At 38.1% G+C, this 16,895-nt stretch overlaps 1 protein-coding gene across 1 annotated transcript; it reads right to left on the reverse strand.

Annotated features, from left to right (window-relative positions):
* Positions 1–1,170: 1,170 nt before the first annotated feature.
* RMP24 (ribonuclease MRP subunit p24) lies at positions 1,171–16,615 on the reverse strand. Its single transcript, XM_074208345.1, has 5 exons — positions 16,401–16,615; positions 16,174–16,196; positions 5,855–6,054; positions 3,428–3,642; positions 1,171–1,490 (listed from the first exon to the last, which is right to left on the reverse strand). The coding sequence occupies exons 1-5, from the start codon at positions 16,475–16,477 to the stop codon at positions 1,337–1,339; spliced, it is 669 nt and encodes a 222-aa protein (XP_074064446.1). The 5' UTR covers positions 16,478–16,615; the 3' UTR covers positions 1,171–1,336.
* Positions 16,616–16,895: the final 280 nt, after the last annotated feature.

Raw genomic sequence — 16,895 nt, forward strand, 5'->3', positions numbered from 1 at the left:
TACAGCGGGAACTACTTCAGATTGGGCAGAATATGATCTGGACAATCATGGGAAATGACTGCTCATTTTTACCTTTACCTGCATTTGACCTGATAAGCCCAGATGGCAATATGTAGCTTGAGGATTCTTCTGATGAATATGTACTCAAGCTCAATAGGTATGGCAAGTTGTTAAAAATGCAAGAGCTTCTGAGTTCTGGTCTGACCATACCCTGGAAAGTTACTTTTTTTCTTGGGTTTCAGGGAAGAGTGACAGGAGATAGCCTGATGCACTCCTGCCTCACTTTTGAGACTCTTGGAAACCAACAGGTTGGGTTTATCTAGCTTTGGCTGGCTCTGATGATTTGACCTATGCTAAAGGCTAAAAGGGTAAAGACTTAATACTTACCTAGCTATGGTGACCTTGGGCAAGGCACTTAATCCCACTTCCTTATAAAAAACAAACAAAAAAGATAATCATCTCCAAACTTGTGAGAATTTGATTGTGGGAAAAGCCAATCTTAGGAAACCCCTTTTGAAAGGTTAATTCCTGATCTAGAAAAAAAGCTTTAAATCATAAAAAGCAGAGATTTTGAATGATAAAAAGACAGTAGAAAGTAGCACACAGTCCAAAGCAATTGAATCGTTTTTAAAAAACCTAAAAAGAAAGCTTCACTAACATTTTAGCTTAAGACAAGTTTTGTTGGAAAAAAGTTACTTCTGTATTGTTACAAAATATTTCTTAGACCTAGAGATTAAAGTATCTTCTTGGATAAAGTATTACCACAGAATTTTCCAAGAATAAACTATGTATGGGTGGGTAGAGAGATCTATGACTTGCATGTATTTACTCTCCAAACGAGAGCTACTATGTGCAGTTAGTATGATTTTATATTCAATGAGAAAAAAAAGAGATTGATCAAATTTAACAAATACACTGCCATGCATAGTACCAACTACTGATGCAGTAGAATAAATGAGGAAAGAAGAATTAGAAGAATTAAGGATACTTTGGTAGTGGATTCTAATTTTCTAAAAGCTTAAGTATGTAAATGATTAATTCTGGTGACTGATTTGACATCAGAATTTTAACAAATGCCACCTTAACACATGTTAAACATATAACACATTAAAATTGGAATGTGAGTTCATCTTGCTGTAATTCATTCTTAGTGTTATCCTTCCCAGGGAGGCCAAGCACAACTCGAGATCTTTATTAAAGTCTATATGTCAGGCACTCTAGAAATACTCAATACTCAGAATGTCAAAGATAAGTTCACTGCTGTGAGAACAAAGCAGGCCTCCCTCCTTTAGCAATAGCTCCAGTGTCAACCACTATTAATCATGAAATTCACTGCTTAGAGGGAGGACAAGAAATTTCTGAAATCCTTTGATGGGGTCCTTTGGTTTTCTTCACTATTAAGCATCTTTTTCAGCTGAGACAAATGATGCTTCATTTTACTGTGACTCTTTGAGGAGGAACTGGGTGTTGACTGTCCAGATGTAGGTGTTCTGAAAAAAAAAAGTATAAATTACTATTGATCAAAGCGTAACAATTTTTTCCTTTTAAAAGTTTATCTTCTTGATCCATCAGTATCACTAGGTCTGGATCCCAAAGAGATCATAAGAAAGGGAAAAGGACCTACGTGTGCAAAAATATTTATAGCAGCTTTTTATGTGGTGGCAAAATATTGGAAACTGAATTTCCATCAATTAGGGAATGGTTGAACAAACTGGTATATGAATATAATGGAATACTATTGTACAGTGAGAAATGAACAGGTAGATTTCAGAAAAATCTGAAAAGACTTGTACAAACTGATGGACTGAATGCAGATTGAAGCATATTTTTTCAATTACTTTATTCTTAGTCATTTTTTCTTTTTTTCTTCTAGACTAATATGGAAATATATATTACATGACAATACATGTATAAATTATATAAAATTATCTATCATTTTCAGAAGGTAGAGGAGGGAAGGGAGAAAAGACTGGAACTCAAAATCTTATAACACTATATTCTTACCTAGGATGTCCCAAGTTTTAGTGAAGTTTTCAGTGTTAATACCTTAAAACTGTACTGTTTTTGGGACACCCTGCATTTAACATCCTAGTGATGATGCTGATGATGATATTAGATACATATTGCTGTCATCTTTATTTCAGAAGTACATGCTTTTTTTTTGTCTTAACAATCTCAACTAATCAGGTGACCTGATAGTTTCTCTATGATGTCACTTCATGGTACCCCCCCCCCCCCAATAAGACAGTGCCTAGACCTTACCCATGGCCCCAAGCTAGAGCCTCTGAGGAGAAAGAATAGGAGGAACTCTAGAGGGAAGAAAGGAATATTATTCCAGACCCATCTACTCCTCCTGACAGGCCTGGGGTGCCAACATTACCCTAGGGCAGGAAACAAGCAACCAGCGGTTCCGTGATTCACCTGGGTCACACAGCACATGTCTGAGCTGTATCTGAACTTGAGCCTATGCCCACTGCTGATTCTTTTATACTCCCCAGCTGCCAGAGGCCATGGGGAGGGCTTTGGGAAGAAAAATGGTGGGTGAGTTGGGTATACTAACTAACTAGATCTGCAATCTTATCGATGTGAGTCTCCTTCCTCTAATGTCCATCACAACTTACATGGGCCCATCCATGTCCTCCCCTACAATCACAAGATGGAATTCACCTAACATACTGGAAAATTCTCAGATTCTCTGGATATGGCAGTGATACTAATGGAACATGAACAATGTCCAACTTAATAAATGGAAAATGGGTGAAGGAAGGCATCCTCAAGCACAGGGTCCAGAGTTAGAAGGGAACTCAAGAGGCCACACAGCTAACCCCCTCAATTTAGTCATGAGGAAACCGAGAACAAGGGCATAGCCCTCTAAGCCATGCTATTCACCACAGTGCAGGGAAAGATTCAATGTGCACAAGACTGGCAACGTCTAGTTTAACTGGAGAGCTATGATGCAAGCTAAGGCTCTAAAGAAAGGTTTGAGCCAGCCTGTGAAGGCCCTGCCTGCCACTACAGAGTGTTTAAAACAATAAGCATTTTGTAATGTTTGCTGAATGGGAATTCAAAAGCCAGAAAAAGAAACTTGGATTTTGTTAGGGCTGTGTTATGCAAAATTATGTTAGATACTCTAATTTTCAATCAAATCAAGTGATTTCAGGATCATACTGTGTTATGCTATCACCTTCTGCAGAGGGAGTTACCTTTTAATTTGTTCCTTAGTCTTGAAAATAGGTACATAAAAAATTTAAACTTTATTGAACAAGATAATCCAAATCCCTGCTGAATTTAATGTCTGCTCAGGCAAATACCTTCTCCCATTTTCCCTTTTGTAAAATCTAAAGTGTAAGGTTTCTTTGAGAAACCCTGTGGGACTAAGTAATCTATCTAGCCTAACACTGGCACTTCAAATAAAATTATCAGTTACCTGAAAATTAATGCTGGACTATTGTCTTTGGAACCAGACTGATTACTGCTGAAGGATTTCTTTTTTTTCTTTGTAGATCCTGAAGCTTTTATATCCGGTGTCTTCATGCCAGGTTTGATCTTGGGAGTACTAAGATTATTTTTCATTTCTGCCAAGAAGCTTCTGCTTTTACCATTATACTTCACTGTTTTGTTGCATGCTTTGCAGGTAACCAACTATAAAGAGAAAAAAACACAAAATCTATATTATGTACAAGCTGAACCCTCAGTTTACTTATATGTAAAATAAAAGGAACGAACTAAATGAATCTCTAAAATCTCTCCTAGCTCTAAAATGATCCTATGATATGTCTAAGTTTAACTCTTATCCTCCATATATTTACTTTTTAAAATTTAGCCAGCATTTATATATTATCTCAATCGATCCCTTTGTTTAGAGTGGTGTACATGTTCTCCCAATTTAATCCTCAAAGTTAAGAAGAATAAAACTAACAGAGAAGAGAAAGTCATAGTAGGATTCTCAATTTCACTTTTAAAGCCTTTCTAAAGCTAATTTTGATAACATTTAAGTAAAAATAAATTACAAGAAGGCAGCATTAAAATCTACCATAAGAGGTAGAAAAGTCTTTATCCCCTAGAATCAGAAAGGTGCCTAGAACACTAGGTTAAGTAATTTTCTGGGTGCTGAGAAACCTAGGTTTTTCTGGTCCTTACCCCAGCACAGGCTCTCTGCTACAATGCCTTCAAAATCTACCTTTGTCACCTTTTTCCCCCCTCTATGTAACTTACTGTTTCCTCATTTCTAGGCTAGAAAATCTTCATTTCAAGAGGCAGAGATAATATTCAAAGGATTTCACAATCAAGAAACCATAGGAAACACTCTCAATGTTGCCTTCTATTCACTTTTTTTTTAAAGGTTTTTGCAAGGCAAATGGGGTTAAGTGGCTTGCCCAAGGCCACACAGCTAGGTAATTATTAAGTATCTGAGACCGGATTTGAACCCAGGTACTCCTGACTCCAGGGCCAGTGCTTTATCCATTACACCACTAGCTGCCCTTCTTCTATTCACTTTTACAATTTTCAGTAGGAAGCTTGAAACCAGGTATAAATTTGCCTTCTTGGCAAAGGCAGGACATGGTATTTATATGCCTAGATAAAATTTGAAAATTGTTCACTGAAGAACTGTGATACACAGGATTTGCAGATGTCACAAAATGCCAGGGTTTAAAATTTTCTGGTGTCATACATATATCCATATAAGTGTCAAGCTATTAGGAGAAAGCCTATTTTCCAGAGCTGTGCCCTGAGTTTGACAGAACAACAATCCTTTGCACTCATCTTCTATATGATCTAAGGCGCAGCAAAATCACAGAATTGGTTCATGAAGCCCTGCTATCAATCAAAGCTATCACATTGTTGCTGTGACCCCTCACTATTAAGAATTACATATAGCTCATTGTATAAGTCTGGTATAAGTATCAAGATCTACCCAAAATAAAGTGGGTCCTCTCCACTCGGGGCGGAGCTTTGGCATGTGTCCTAATTTGCAAGCTGTTTCCCTTACTTTGATTCCTGACTCCCCTATCTCTAGCCTGCTCTGTTTGGTTCCTACAGGTCAGAGAGGCTGTTTCTGTCCAACTGACATTAATTGGGGCCAGCAGACTCTCTAGTACAATTGGGAAAGGACTAGGCACTACTGGAAATTTATTTCTCTGGATTCTGAACTGGTTCTTATCTGGTGAGTCCTCTGCCATTGCCTCTGCTCCAAACCTCCAAGTTCCCAACTTGGTTGGGCTCAAAATTCTTGTCAAAAGTAAATTTATTGCATACCAGATACTATCTACTGTGGTTCTTATTAAATTATGTTATACCTTTACTTTTTTGTATTGGTAGCTCCCAAGTAAATAAACAAACCATTAAGTTGAGAATAGTGTCAAAACAAGTATATTTCTACTCATTCCTGTTTTTTGGACAAAATACAAACATTCTAGAAATAACTGAAAATACAGAAAAATTCAGAGACCTGTATAAATAATCAAGCTGTTGCTGGCCACAGGAAAAGAAAGACAAATAAAATTAGCATAGTGAATATGTGTGAAAATAACTGTCCACTCACTATTTAGTTCTGGGAAAGATTTTGTTGTCATATCTTTTTTTTTTTTAGTGCACAAGGTGCTTGACTTTACTTAATCATAAATAACAAAATAAGCAAGAACGAGAACCACTGAGGCATTTTTGTTTCAACTTCAGTTTTAAAAATACTTAGAACATAATTCTGCAATTTCAGGTTAAGTCAGTCTTGGGGAAAAAGTATTGTAATCTTCTACAATTTAATAATTATGAGGTTAGCCTAAATAAAAAGATTATTCAAATTGCAAATATTTCCTTTAGAAAAATATTTATACTAAAATTAAAGAAAAAATCTTACCAGAATACTGTTGGAGTCCCAGTACCTTTTAATAATCTTTGTTTCTTTAAAAGTGAGTCTATAATTTTTTGACTCTCGATTAAGAAGTTTCTCTACTTTTGGTGTTATTTTTGGCTTGGGCTTGAGGCGAACTCTGTATCTATCCAGTACCAGAAACTGGTAACAATATGGACATTGGCCTTCTGAAACCAAATTTCCATCTATAATTTAAAAAAATGAAGTAGATTTTAAGACATAGCTAAAAATAACATCTAATTTCAAAATATACATAAAACCTTTTTTTCTAAAATAAGGCAATGGAGTTAAGTGACTTGCCCAAGGTCACACAGCTAGGCAATTATTAAGTATCTGAGGCTGAATTTGAACTCAGGTCCTCCTGACTCCAGGGCCGGTGCTCTATCCACTGCACCACCTAGCACCCCCCCCGTATTATTTTTTAAAAAATATTTTTATTATTTTCCCTTGGCTACATGTAAAAACAATTTTAACATGTTTTTACAACTTTTGAATTCCAAATTCTCTTCCTTCTTCCCTAACACCGCCAATTGAGAAAGCAAGCAATCTGATATAGGTTATAAATGGGTAGACATGAAAAACATCTCCATAGTTACAACATACTTTTTATATGCAAAGTTTTCAACATACATCTTTTTGTAGTTTTGAGTTCCACATTTTCCTACCTACCTTCCTTCCCCCTCCCATGATAGTAATATGACATATGCATATATAATATACACACAAACATAATCATATTTAGCATTTTTATGTATTAGTGAGGTTATGAAAAAAAGAATCAGAACTAAAGAGGTATGGAAAAAGCATGAGAAAGAAAAATAAACATAAAATGAAAATAGTATGGCTTCGGTCTGCATTTAGATTCCCTAATTTTTTTCTCTGGATATGTACAGCATTTTCCAACACAAGTCTTTTAGAACTGTCCTTGATCACTGAACTACTGAGAGAAGCCAAGTCCATCATAGTTGATCATCACACAAACACCATATAACTTCTTTTTCTTTTTAGTTTTTGCAAGGCAAATGGGGTTAAGTGGCTTGCCCAAGGCCACACAGCTAGGGAACTATTAAGTGTCTGAGGCCGGATTTGAACTCTGGTACTCCTGACTCCAGGGCCGGTGCTCTATCCACTGCACCACCTAGCTGCCCCAACCATATAACTTCTTAAAGAATTTTAACCAAAACTAGAAATATGAACAAATGTATTCAAAAAATATTTAGCTGAGCTTTATCAACAGGTACTATGAACAAAAAGAACTTATAGGTATACTTGGCTTATAAGTAATGCAATAAATGAAAATCTAGCTTTTCCAAAAAAAACCCCAACAAAAATAAGGGGATAAAGGTGAAATACAAGGGGACTCAACTTACATGCTGCTTCAGTCATAAAAAGTACCTTGTTTTAGTCATTTTACTTATAAAGATTTGTGCTTTTCTCTAAGTGATCCCTCACAGTAATCTATAAGTACATGCAGTTACAAAGGCTACAGTTATAGCAATCTTCTGTAAAATTGGAATCAAAGAATTTGAGTTGGAAGGGACCTCAGTGACCCTCTAGTCCAGTCCAGCCTGACTATGTATATAAAATAGATAACAAAGGAACATCTGTAATCACTGGAATCACTTTCCTACCATCTGGGCTAAATTTGGCTCCTTGAAGCTTTTGCCTTTTGCTCCTGGTAATACCCTGTGGGATCGAACAAGTTTAAACATTTTGGCCCTTCTAATACCAGAATAATCCTATCAGGTACCAAGGAGTCTTCTCCAGGATAATCATCCCCAATTGCTTTAATTTTCATCTGATAAAGAACCAAAGCTCCTTCTGCCCTCAGTGTCTTCCTCCAGACATTATTCAGCTCATCAATGCCCTTCAACTGTAGTGCCTAGAACTGAAACTATACCTTTGATAGTTGATGAGTTCAGCCCAAGATAAAAGAACTATAGGTTTCTATCCCAATGCAATCTAAGATGACATCAGCTTTTACTGGTTACCACTTGACACTGCTGAATCATAATGAGCAAAGAATTGGAAACCAGGAGAAGTCCATTAAATGAGGAATGGCATATGATTGCAAAGGGGATGGTTTCAGAGAAACCTAAGGACTCTTGAACTGATTCAGTGTGAGAGGAGAACAATAGAAACAATAACAGAAATATTGTAGACTATAAATTCTGATCAACATAATTATCAACCACAATTCCAAAGAACTCACAATCAAACATACAGCTAATGGACTCAAGAGTTCAGACTGAAGGCTGTTTGCTTCTTTTATTTTGGCCATAACTTAATGGACCTTTATTTTGTATGACTTTACATATTTGCAATGGGTTTTATCTCTCCTGCCATATCAATAAGTGAGGAAGGGGAAGGACGGAGAAAATTCAGAATGGAAAATAAAATTAAAAAGAAAAATCCAGAACTGTATTTAAACACACTCTCTATCTTGTACTAGTAAAGCTGGTTTTGTACCCAAATAAAATGAAAGACTGCACAGCACAGAGGATAAGGCATTAATTAGACTTGGAGACATTAAAAACCTGGATTCAAACTCCACCTCATTAACTTACTAGATGAATGACTGAGCAAGTCACTTCAAATCACTTTAAAATAGGGCTAATAGCAAACTTCTTGTAAAGACTAAATAATTTGTAAAGTGTTCATAACAGCACAGTAGGTGCTAGGCAAATTCTAGCAACATTAGACCTAGATTTCTAGCAGCTCCTTTCTATCAGTGAGAATAAGATGTAGTCAAAATCATGTACCACCTCTGTTTTGTGAGGTATCAGATTTGTCCAATATTCCCTCAGCATAACCATAAATAAGATGTTCAAAATCTTTAGTACTGTTTTGTCTTGTTTTTTTTCTCACCAGATTATAAGAGTTGAGGAGAGTAAAATGTTAGCAGGTACAATAAAGCTGAGAATTCAAAGAAGTCTCACAAAATTTGGGGTTGGAGGAACTGAGTTCCAAATCCTGACTCTGCCATTGCATGTGTCACTTCTATCTTGGTTCCTCCATCTGTAAAATCAGAAGTTTTCTCTATGGCTTCTAATACCTATTCATCCTGTCCTACTTCCTCTCTAAATCCTTTTTTAAAAAAAATTTCAATTTTATTTTGAATGTAAAGTATATATGTCTATAAAATTGCCAGTTAGACAAATATGTGTGTAAAACAATTAGAAATAAAAACATATTCACAAATTTTCTCCTCCATGGAATTTGAATGTACTATCTCTAGTGGACATGTTTCATTGTTTTTTAGATACCTGAAATAAACAGTAAACAGTAGTAAATTCTCATCTCTAAATCTTAAATAATAAAGCCTTAGAATAGTGTGAAAAAGAGAAAAGGAAGGTGTAGTTAAGATGGTGTAGGGGAAGGCAGGGATTCCCTTGAGCTCTCCCCCAAACCATTCCAAATATTTTTAAATAAGGACTCTAATCAAATTTTAGGGTGGCAGAACCCACAAAAAAGACTAAGAAAAAAGTTGAAGAAATTTCTCTGATGGGCTTGTGATAAAGAAAGCTATCCATCCACAATTGTCCAACCCAAGACAACTTGGAAGATCTGCAGGAATGGCCTATTACACCAGGATTAGAAAGGGCCCACAGTGTTAAATTTGGACCAGGAACAGACCTCAGGGTACTTGGGTCCCTAGCAATGGTGGTAGTTTCCAGACCTCTTAACCTGGAGATTGCCAAGGACAACTTGGAAGGTCACTGTAGGGAGTGGAGCCCAATCCAGTGTAGGCCTCAGCACAGACCTGAGGAGTGACCCAACAGGGAGTTACCCAGAAGTTGCTTCCAGTGTTTAGCTCATGGATGGTAAGGGAGTGGGAGAGATTGCAGAGGTCTCTCGGCTATCCCTGAGGCAGGACTCTTGGCTTTGCCCATTCTCAGATCCAGGTTGCAGTCTCCTATGAGGAGGAGCAGAAATACACTAGCACTTGTTGTCTGCAGCAGAGCAGGGACCCTCTTTACAGTTCCAGAGCAGAAAGTACTGTTTGTGGTCACCTACAGACCAGAGCAGAGGCCAGGTCAGCAGTCAGAGCCTCTCATAAGATCTTGGAGGAATCAATAACCTGAAGGTCCCTGGGTGGTGTCCCTGACAATAGCTACAAAAAATCCTCAAAAGCTTGGGACCGTGTGTCCTACATCCTAGAAACAGAGCCCCACACCTTAAAAAAAAAGTTAAATCAAGTCATAGGTTGAGGAAATGAGAAAATAACAGAAGAAAAAAGTCAAAACTTCTGAATTCAAAGTCTACAAGAGAAACGTGAATTGGTCTCAGGCTATGGAAAGAGCTCAAAAAAGATTTTGAAAATCAAGAAAGGAAGGTAGAGGAAAAACTGGGAAGAGAAATGAGAGCAATGCAGGAAAACCAAGAAAATGAAGTCAAGCAGCCTGAGGAATGAGATACAAAAAATACTGAAGAAAAAAACATCTGAAAAACCAGCTTGGGTCAAATGGAAGAAGTCCAAAAGGCCAGCAAAACTGGCCAGATGGAAAAGTCTTATAAAAGCTCTTTGAAGAAAATAATTCCTTCAAATGTAGCGGATGACTTTGTGAGAAATCAAGAAACAACAGAACAAAACCAAAAGAGTGAAATATCTCACTGGAAAACAGATCTAGGTGAGATAATTTAAAAATTATTGGACTGCCTCAAAGTCATGACCAAAAAAAGGGTCCAGATGTCATTTTTCAAGAAGTTCTTCAGGAAAACTCCTGATATTCTAGAAGCAAGGGATAAAATAGAATTTTTTTTTTTAGGTTTTTGCAAGGCAAATGGGGTTAAGTGACTTGCCCAAGGCCACATAGTTAGGTAATTATTAAGTGTCTGAGGCCAGATTTGAACTCAGGTACTCCTGACTCCAGGGCCGGTGTTCTATCCACTGCGCCACCTAGCCACTCCGATAAAAATAGAAATTTAAAGAATCCACCAATCACCTCCTGAAAGAGATCTGAAAATGAAAACTGCCAGGAATATTATAGCCAAATTTCAGAACTCCTAAGTCAAGGAGAAAATATTTCAAGCAGCCAGAAAGATATCATGGAGTTACAGTCAGAATAACACAAGATCTAGCAGCTTCAACTTTGAGAATTCATAGGGCTTTGAATATGATATTCCAGAAGGCAAAAGAGTTGGATTACAACCAAACATCAACTGCCCAGCAAAAGTGAACATACTCTTTCATGGGAAAAGATGGACATTCAATGAAATAGGGAACTTAAAAATTTCTGGATGAAATGGCCAGAGCTGAACAAAGTTTGATCTTAAAGTACAGGACTCAGGTGAAGTGTAGAGAGGGTGAACAGAAAGGGCAAATTATGAGGGACTTGCTGATACTTCTGTATAGGAAGACAACACTGATAACTCCTATGAATAATCTCATTTATTAGGCAATTAGATGGAGTGTGTGAATATATCTATATATCTATATATCTATATCTATATCTATCTATCTATCTATCTATCTATCTATCTAAAGCATAGGAGGGAACTGAATTTGAAGGTATAATGTAGTAAAAAGATGCAGTTAATTTGGGAGAGAGAGGTAGAAAGGAGCTTTTGCAGTAAAGTTGAAGAGGGGGAAAGTGAGGGGAAGTGAGGGAGTCTTACTCTCATCAGAAATAGCTCAGAGGGGATAACATATATACTCAATTAGGTATAGAAGTCTATCTTACACTTGAAGAAAATAGGAGAGGAAAAGGGATGGGAGAATGGGGACAGGGAGGGGGTGGTGGTAGGTGAGAGAGGAAAGATTCTGGGAGAGGGTAATCTGATACAACACACTTTTGGAGAGGGACAGGGTGAAAGGAGAGAAAATAGAATAAATGGAGTGGGGGAGAATAGGATGAAGGGAAATAATGGCAGCAATAGCAACTGTGAGAAATAAGTTAAAGCTATCTACCCCCCCCCCAAAAAGGGGAAAAGGAAGTGTAACGTGCTAGCAAAAAGTAAGCAGAGCTGCTATATATGCTGGGGGATGCAGTTTTTAGAACAATATTTTGAATGATTTAATTCAACACTATTTTTCGGTAAAAATAGAAATTTCTTATATTAAAAATTTTAACTGAGAGAACAGTTCATTCTAATTAGTCTTAGAAGAATCACACTGTTGCTTAGGGTTCTATATAGGACCTATATAATATGGAACTGAAGAAAAATGAGGATAGTTCTCCATATTCTCTTATGAAATTGAATGTATAACAGTGATCCCAATACTGTAGCAACAAGTTTAAATCACTAATATAATACATTATTAAAAATACAAATTTAAACTCAGAGAGAATGTGACTTACACAAGTTTACATAACTGCTTAGTATCTAAGGTAAGATATGAATCTAGGCCTTCCTGACTTCAAGTCCAATGCTCTATCTACACCACATTGCCCCTCTAATTTATATGCTGCTTTCAGATTACAAAACTGTTCGACTATTATTTTTATAGAATCTGTCTATAATTTACATAAACTGAATAATTTTTTTTAAAAGCTATTTTTCATTATTGAAACTCAGTAGGATATTTTATATTCAAGGAAAAGAAATCCATGAATTATTCAGTAGAATCCCAAGAATTAAAGGAAACTCAGAGATTGCTTAGTCTAATCTGAACTTGAACAAGAATCACTTTTACAATAAACCTATCCACTGAGGGGAACCCACTATCTCCCAAGGTACTCCATTCCACCTTTGAGCAGCTCTAAACTGCAGGGAAGTTTTTTTTTTAATCAAAATCTGCTTTTCTGAAACTTCTGTCCACTGCCCCTAATTCTTATTTGTTGGGGAGAATCAAATCTAGGAACAGTAGTTTCCCTCATTGCTGCTTTTTAACTTCTGAAGATGGAAACTGTCATCATGTAAGACAATATAGGAGTTGTTCTACTTTTTTAACAAAGATACAGTTCTAGGAGATATCTGAAGTTTCCCATCACTAACATACCAGGTTTGTGAACTGTCTTATCCAATCTCCTTCTGATTTGGTGTCTTATAGTATAAGGAGAAGACAATTTTATTCTTGCCTCTGCTTCTATTTATCTTTACCAAACACTCTACAAAGTTCTCCCCTCTAGTTCCTGAACGGATTTTCTTATGATTATTTCTTCAAGTATGACAATGTATCAAGTATCATCAGAATAAAAACAATCAAAAGGAGGAAACTGAAGTTACTGTAACAATATTATAATGATAAGAGTAATTGTGACTTCAGTTATGAAATAAGGAATTTCCTAACTACATTATCAACTTAGTCAAAATTATAATGATAAAAATTTTATTTAAAATACAAAAAATGTAAAGCCAATTGTTATAATTATTCAGGATAAGATACTTGTCATTAATAATTACTTCAAACACATAACAAAATGTCATTAAGGATAAGGCAGAAGACTGAAGATAGTTAATTAAACATAGGCTAATGATGCACTTGATGTAGTTGCAGGTAAAATAAGCACAAAAACGTTATTAAGGACTAGAAATAATAAAATAAACTTATCAACAGTTTCTCACTGAGGAGAAACAGTACAAAAGCAAGTGTGTAGTTTTAGTTGATAAAGAAAGGATATTGAGAAGGAAGTGGGGCAAAAAGAGGGACTCACACTAATTGGACAAGTTTATGGATTTGGGAATCTAACATATTTTGGTGCTATCCTTTGGAAATATCAGCTACCATAGTGGTCTTGCATTCCAACAATAGATACAGATGATATACTTAATCAGAAAATCTTACTAGGATCTTTTGAGAAATAATGATATACACTTATTTCCCTTTAGAATATTTTAGAGGTGAACAATATCATTACCATCCAAAGATGAGATAATCTGCAATGCTAATAATTCAGCAATAGCATTAGTTTATGAGCTCTAATCTAATCTAAGTATTTCTGTTACACTAAGCTGTGAAAAGTGAGGGATGATGAATCTTTGCCTTGAGGACCAGAACACAGGATTCAGAGCTGGAAGGGATTTTAGAAAGGACCTAGCCCCTATTTTATAGATGAAAAATCTGAGTCAGAGATTGTGATTTGTTCAATATCATACATGTATTAAGTACTAGATCCATGATACACCACTAAGTTCTCTGACCTGAAATTCTGCATTAATACTTTTTTTTCAAACCACTCTACCATTTACACCTCATTTGGTTTGCAGCTTGATTTCACACTACAGAAAAGCACTCTATAAACATTTTCCATCCTGGAGATAGTGCCACGTGTTCTTATTCAGGTATGATAACATTATGAAAACTTGGTTATCCTCAAAAGAAAAAGGAAAATACAGAAAACTGGTTTCTCAATTCTACTCAATTGTTCCTAGGTCTTCTTTCCTTGCTATATATTGGCAAGCTCAAGAAATGCAAATTGATTTAAATATTAAGCCATAATTAGAAAGGCAAACTAACAACTCAGTGATATTACATAAGGCATAATTCTACTTTTTTAAAAACTTGATATCCAATCCATGAAGGCATTCATTTCCCTGAGCTACAAATAATCCTCACCTCCACACTGTAATATTTTGGTTCATATCTTTCTACGGTACTTGTGATTCTGTACTTTTGATTAATTAACTGCAAATATCTTATCTCATATTAAATAGAAAACTTCTTAAAATATTTTAATTAGCTTTATCTCCTTTTTGAATTGAACTTTGTATATCCCTTATTTGGTAACTAAATCAATGCATGACTTATGTACCCTGAAGTCCTTTGGCTTTGGGTTCCAGTTCTGATTCTGTCACATATTGGCCATATGACCTTAGGCAAGTGGCTTAACTCTTATCTCAGGAAACCTTCTAAATCTCTAGGTGGGAGAACACTTACTTATAATAACAGCTAAATTTATAGAGAGATTACCAGGTAGTGGTACTAAACACTTCACCATTAGTATCTCATTTGACCCTTACAACAACCCTGTGCTATCATAATCTCCAATTAACAGTTGAGTGACATGATCAGGATCACACAACCAGCAAATGTTTTTGGATGGATCTGAACTCAGGTCTTGTGGACTCCAAGCCCAGGGTGGTTCTCAATACTTCAGGTGGCACAGAGGTAGGATGACATTAAGTATGTCCCTGGAATTGGGGGTGCAGAGAATGAAGGATGGGGTAGGGGAGAGACTAGGTCCCTTTAACCTGTCTAAAACAGTGTTACAAGTTCAAGCTGCTTTTGGGGGGAAATGATTGGTCTCAGAGGCAGGACCTCTTCATGGAGACCAGTCCTAGATGAGAAAAATCCTGATTTCCCTCATGACTATGGTTTTTGACCTGGTCCTGTGATTATTCTCTGCCCATGACCATGCCCTGGGGAAACCTTGTACACTGAGGATGGTCAGGGGCTTTGTAGCAGCAAGTTGAAGCAAGACTAGATGCTGCAGGATATGAGCTAGAGGAGGTAATGGTTCAAAAGAACTCTGGCTCCAATGTTCAGATACCACTATTAACCTGGTTTCTTCCTTCCTTGACCTTTCTGTCTGCAGACATGGGATATGAGACAGATAGGATCAGATACTCATATTCTGATGCTGAATATAAGGCTGTTGGGAAAGGAAAGTGAGATATGGCTCACAAAGGCCAGGGCTAGTGGAAAAAGACTTCCTGGGAATAATAAACCCATGCTTCAGTTTAAGCAAGTTCCATTAAAGCTGAGTGAGGCAGGAGAGTGGGTAGGAAGAGACAGGCACCACTAGGGCAGCCTCTTGTCATATTCAGAATCACAGGGAAGTGCCATCCAGTGGCCGCTGGGCAATATAACCTGTCAGAGCCATAGGCTAGCAGGAAAGAAACAAGTAACTTTGGAAATAGAGCTAATAAGAGTCCAGTGGTGGGGGAATGGGGCAGGGAGGACAAGGGATTCAGGGGTATCTAGGCACTGAAACTCCTGTCATAGCTCCGGGTACCAGCTCCCCTCAGGCTGGATTTTGGGGGCCTAGTGAGACTATAACTCCCTTTCTCTAATTGTGGGGATAAATGAAACAAAGCTTCAAGGGATCACACCGTGCCTCTCACAGAGGCTGGCGAATGAGGGCCAACGAGTTGGGCCATGCCCACTCTACCCATCGCACCATCCTGCCTGGTCTGCCTACTTTAGGGGTGTAAGAATGCACTGAAGCTTCGGTTTTGTCACGTGTAGTGTAAGCCCTGCACTGCACCACCACCTTTACGGGGCACCTTGGAAGCGTCGCACAAATGCTATTTATCATCCTCAATCCTTCCCTTCGTTCCAGACTAAAAATCTGAGCAAACTTTAACATAAAAAAATAAAGAAAATCATCCTCCTCTTGAGTATTCCCCCATACACTCACCGTGAGAGGAATTGTACATCCAGCTTTATAAAAGGAAAGAAAAAAAAGGATTATTTTCTGTTGAACTGAATTAGAGACATGTGGGGGGGGGAGTAAGGGCCGAGTCAATTTGTAATCACCCCCGCCCCCTTGGGTCACTGCGCATGCTCTCTGCGCCCTGCCTCTCCCCCGCCCCCCACGCTGGGATCCTTTTCCCGCTTCTCTCCCTCGATCTCGGTTCCTCTTACAGAAGATACCGAGCCTGGCCCGGACAGGCTTCCATTAGCTTCTCAGCAGCCGTCTTGAGAAAATGTTCCTTCTTCATAATGACTACCGCCCCCACGGCCACGGCACAAGAAGAAAAAGACTCCAGGCCACTCAGAAGGAAAAAGGAAATCGAATCTCCCTCTGGGCGCTCACTTCCGGTCTGCCGCGTCCGGAAACAAGTCCCAGAGCCCGAGCGGTTCCGACTAGCCGGCACGCAGGCGCAGAGCCGCCTCCCCCGGGGACGCCGCTCCCGCCTCTGGGGCGGGCACGGAGGGAGGCTACATCCGGGAGACTATTTCCGTCCTGAGGCTAACAGCGCGCCAGGCCCGCGGCGGGCCGCTGAGTCGGGGGCGGGGCTAAGGCCGCCCAGTCAGCGGCACGTGGTGCGGGCTTTCCCCGGGAGCGCGCTCGGGGCGGCGCGTGCGCAGCGGCGGCTGCGGCTGTGGCTGCGGCTTTTCTGTTGGAGAAATAAAGGC

This window comes from Macrotis lagotis, chromosome X, assembly GCF_037893015.1.
Source record: "Macrotis lagotis isolate mMagLag1 chromosome X, bilby.v1.9.chrom.fasta, whole genome shotgun sequence".
Lineage (NCBI taxonomy): Eukaryota > Metazoa > Chordata > Mammalia > Peramelemorphia > Peramelidae > Macrotis > Macrotis lagotis.

Excerpts from the sequence above, each read along its gene's own strand:
- RMP24 (XM_074208345.1), bottom strand. The coding sequence starts at position 16,477 with ATGAAGAAGGAACATTTTCTCAAGACGGCTGCTGAGAAGCTAATGGAA. Across the intron at positions 3,643-5,854 it reads GGGACTCCAACAGTATTCTG|TTGGTTACCTGCAAAGCATG; the intron begins GTAAGATTTTTT and ends TTCTCTTTATAG. Across the intron at positions 1,491-3,427 it reads AGTCCAGCATTAATTTTCAG|AACACCTACATCTGGACAGT; the intron begins GTAACTGATAAT and ends TTTTTTTTTCAG.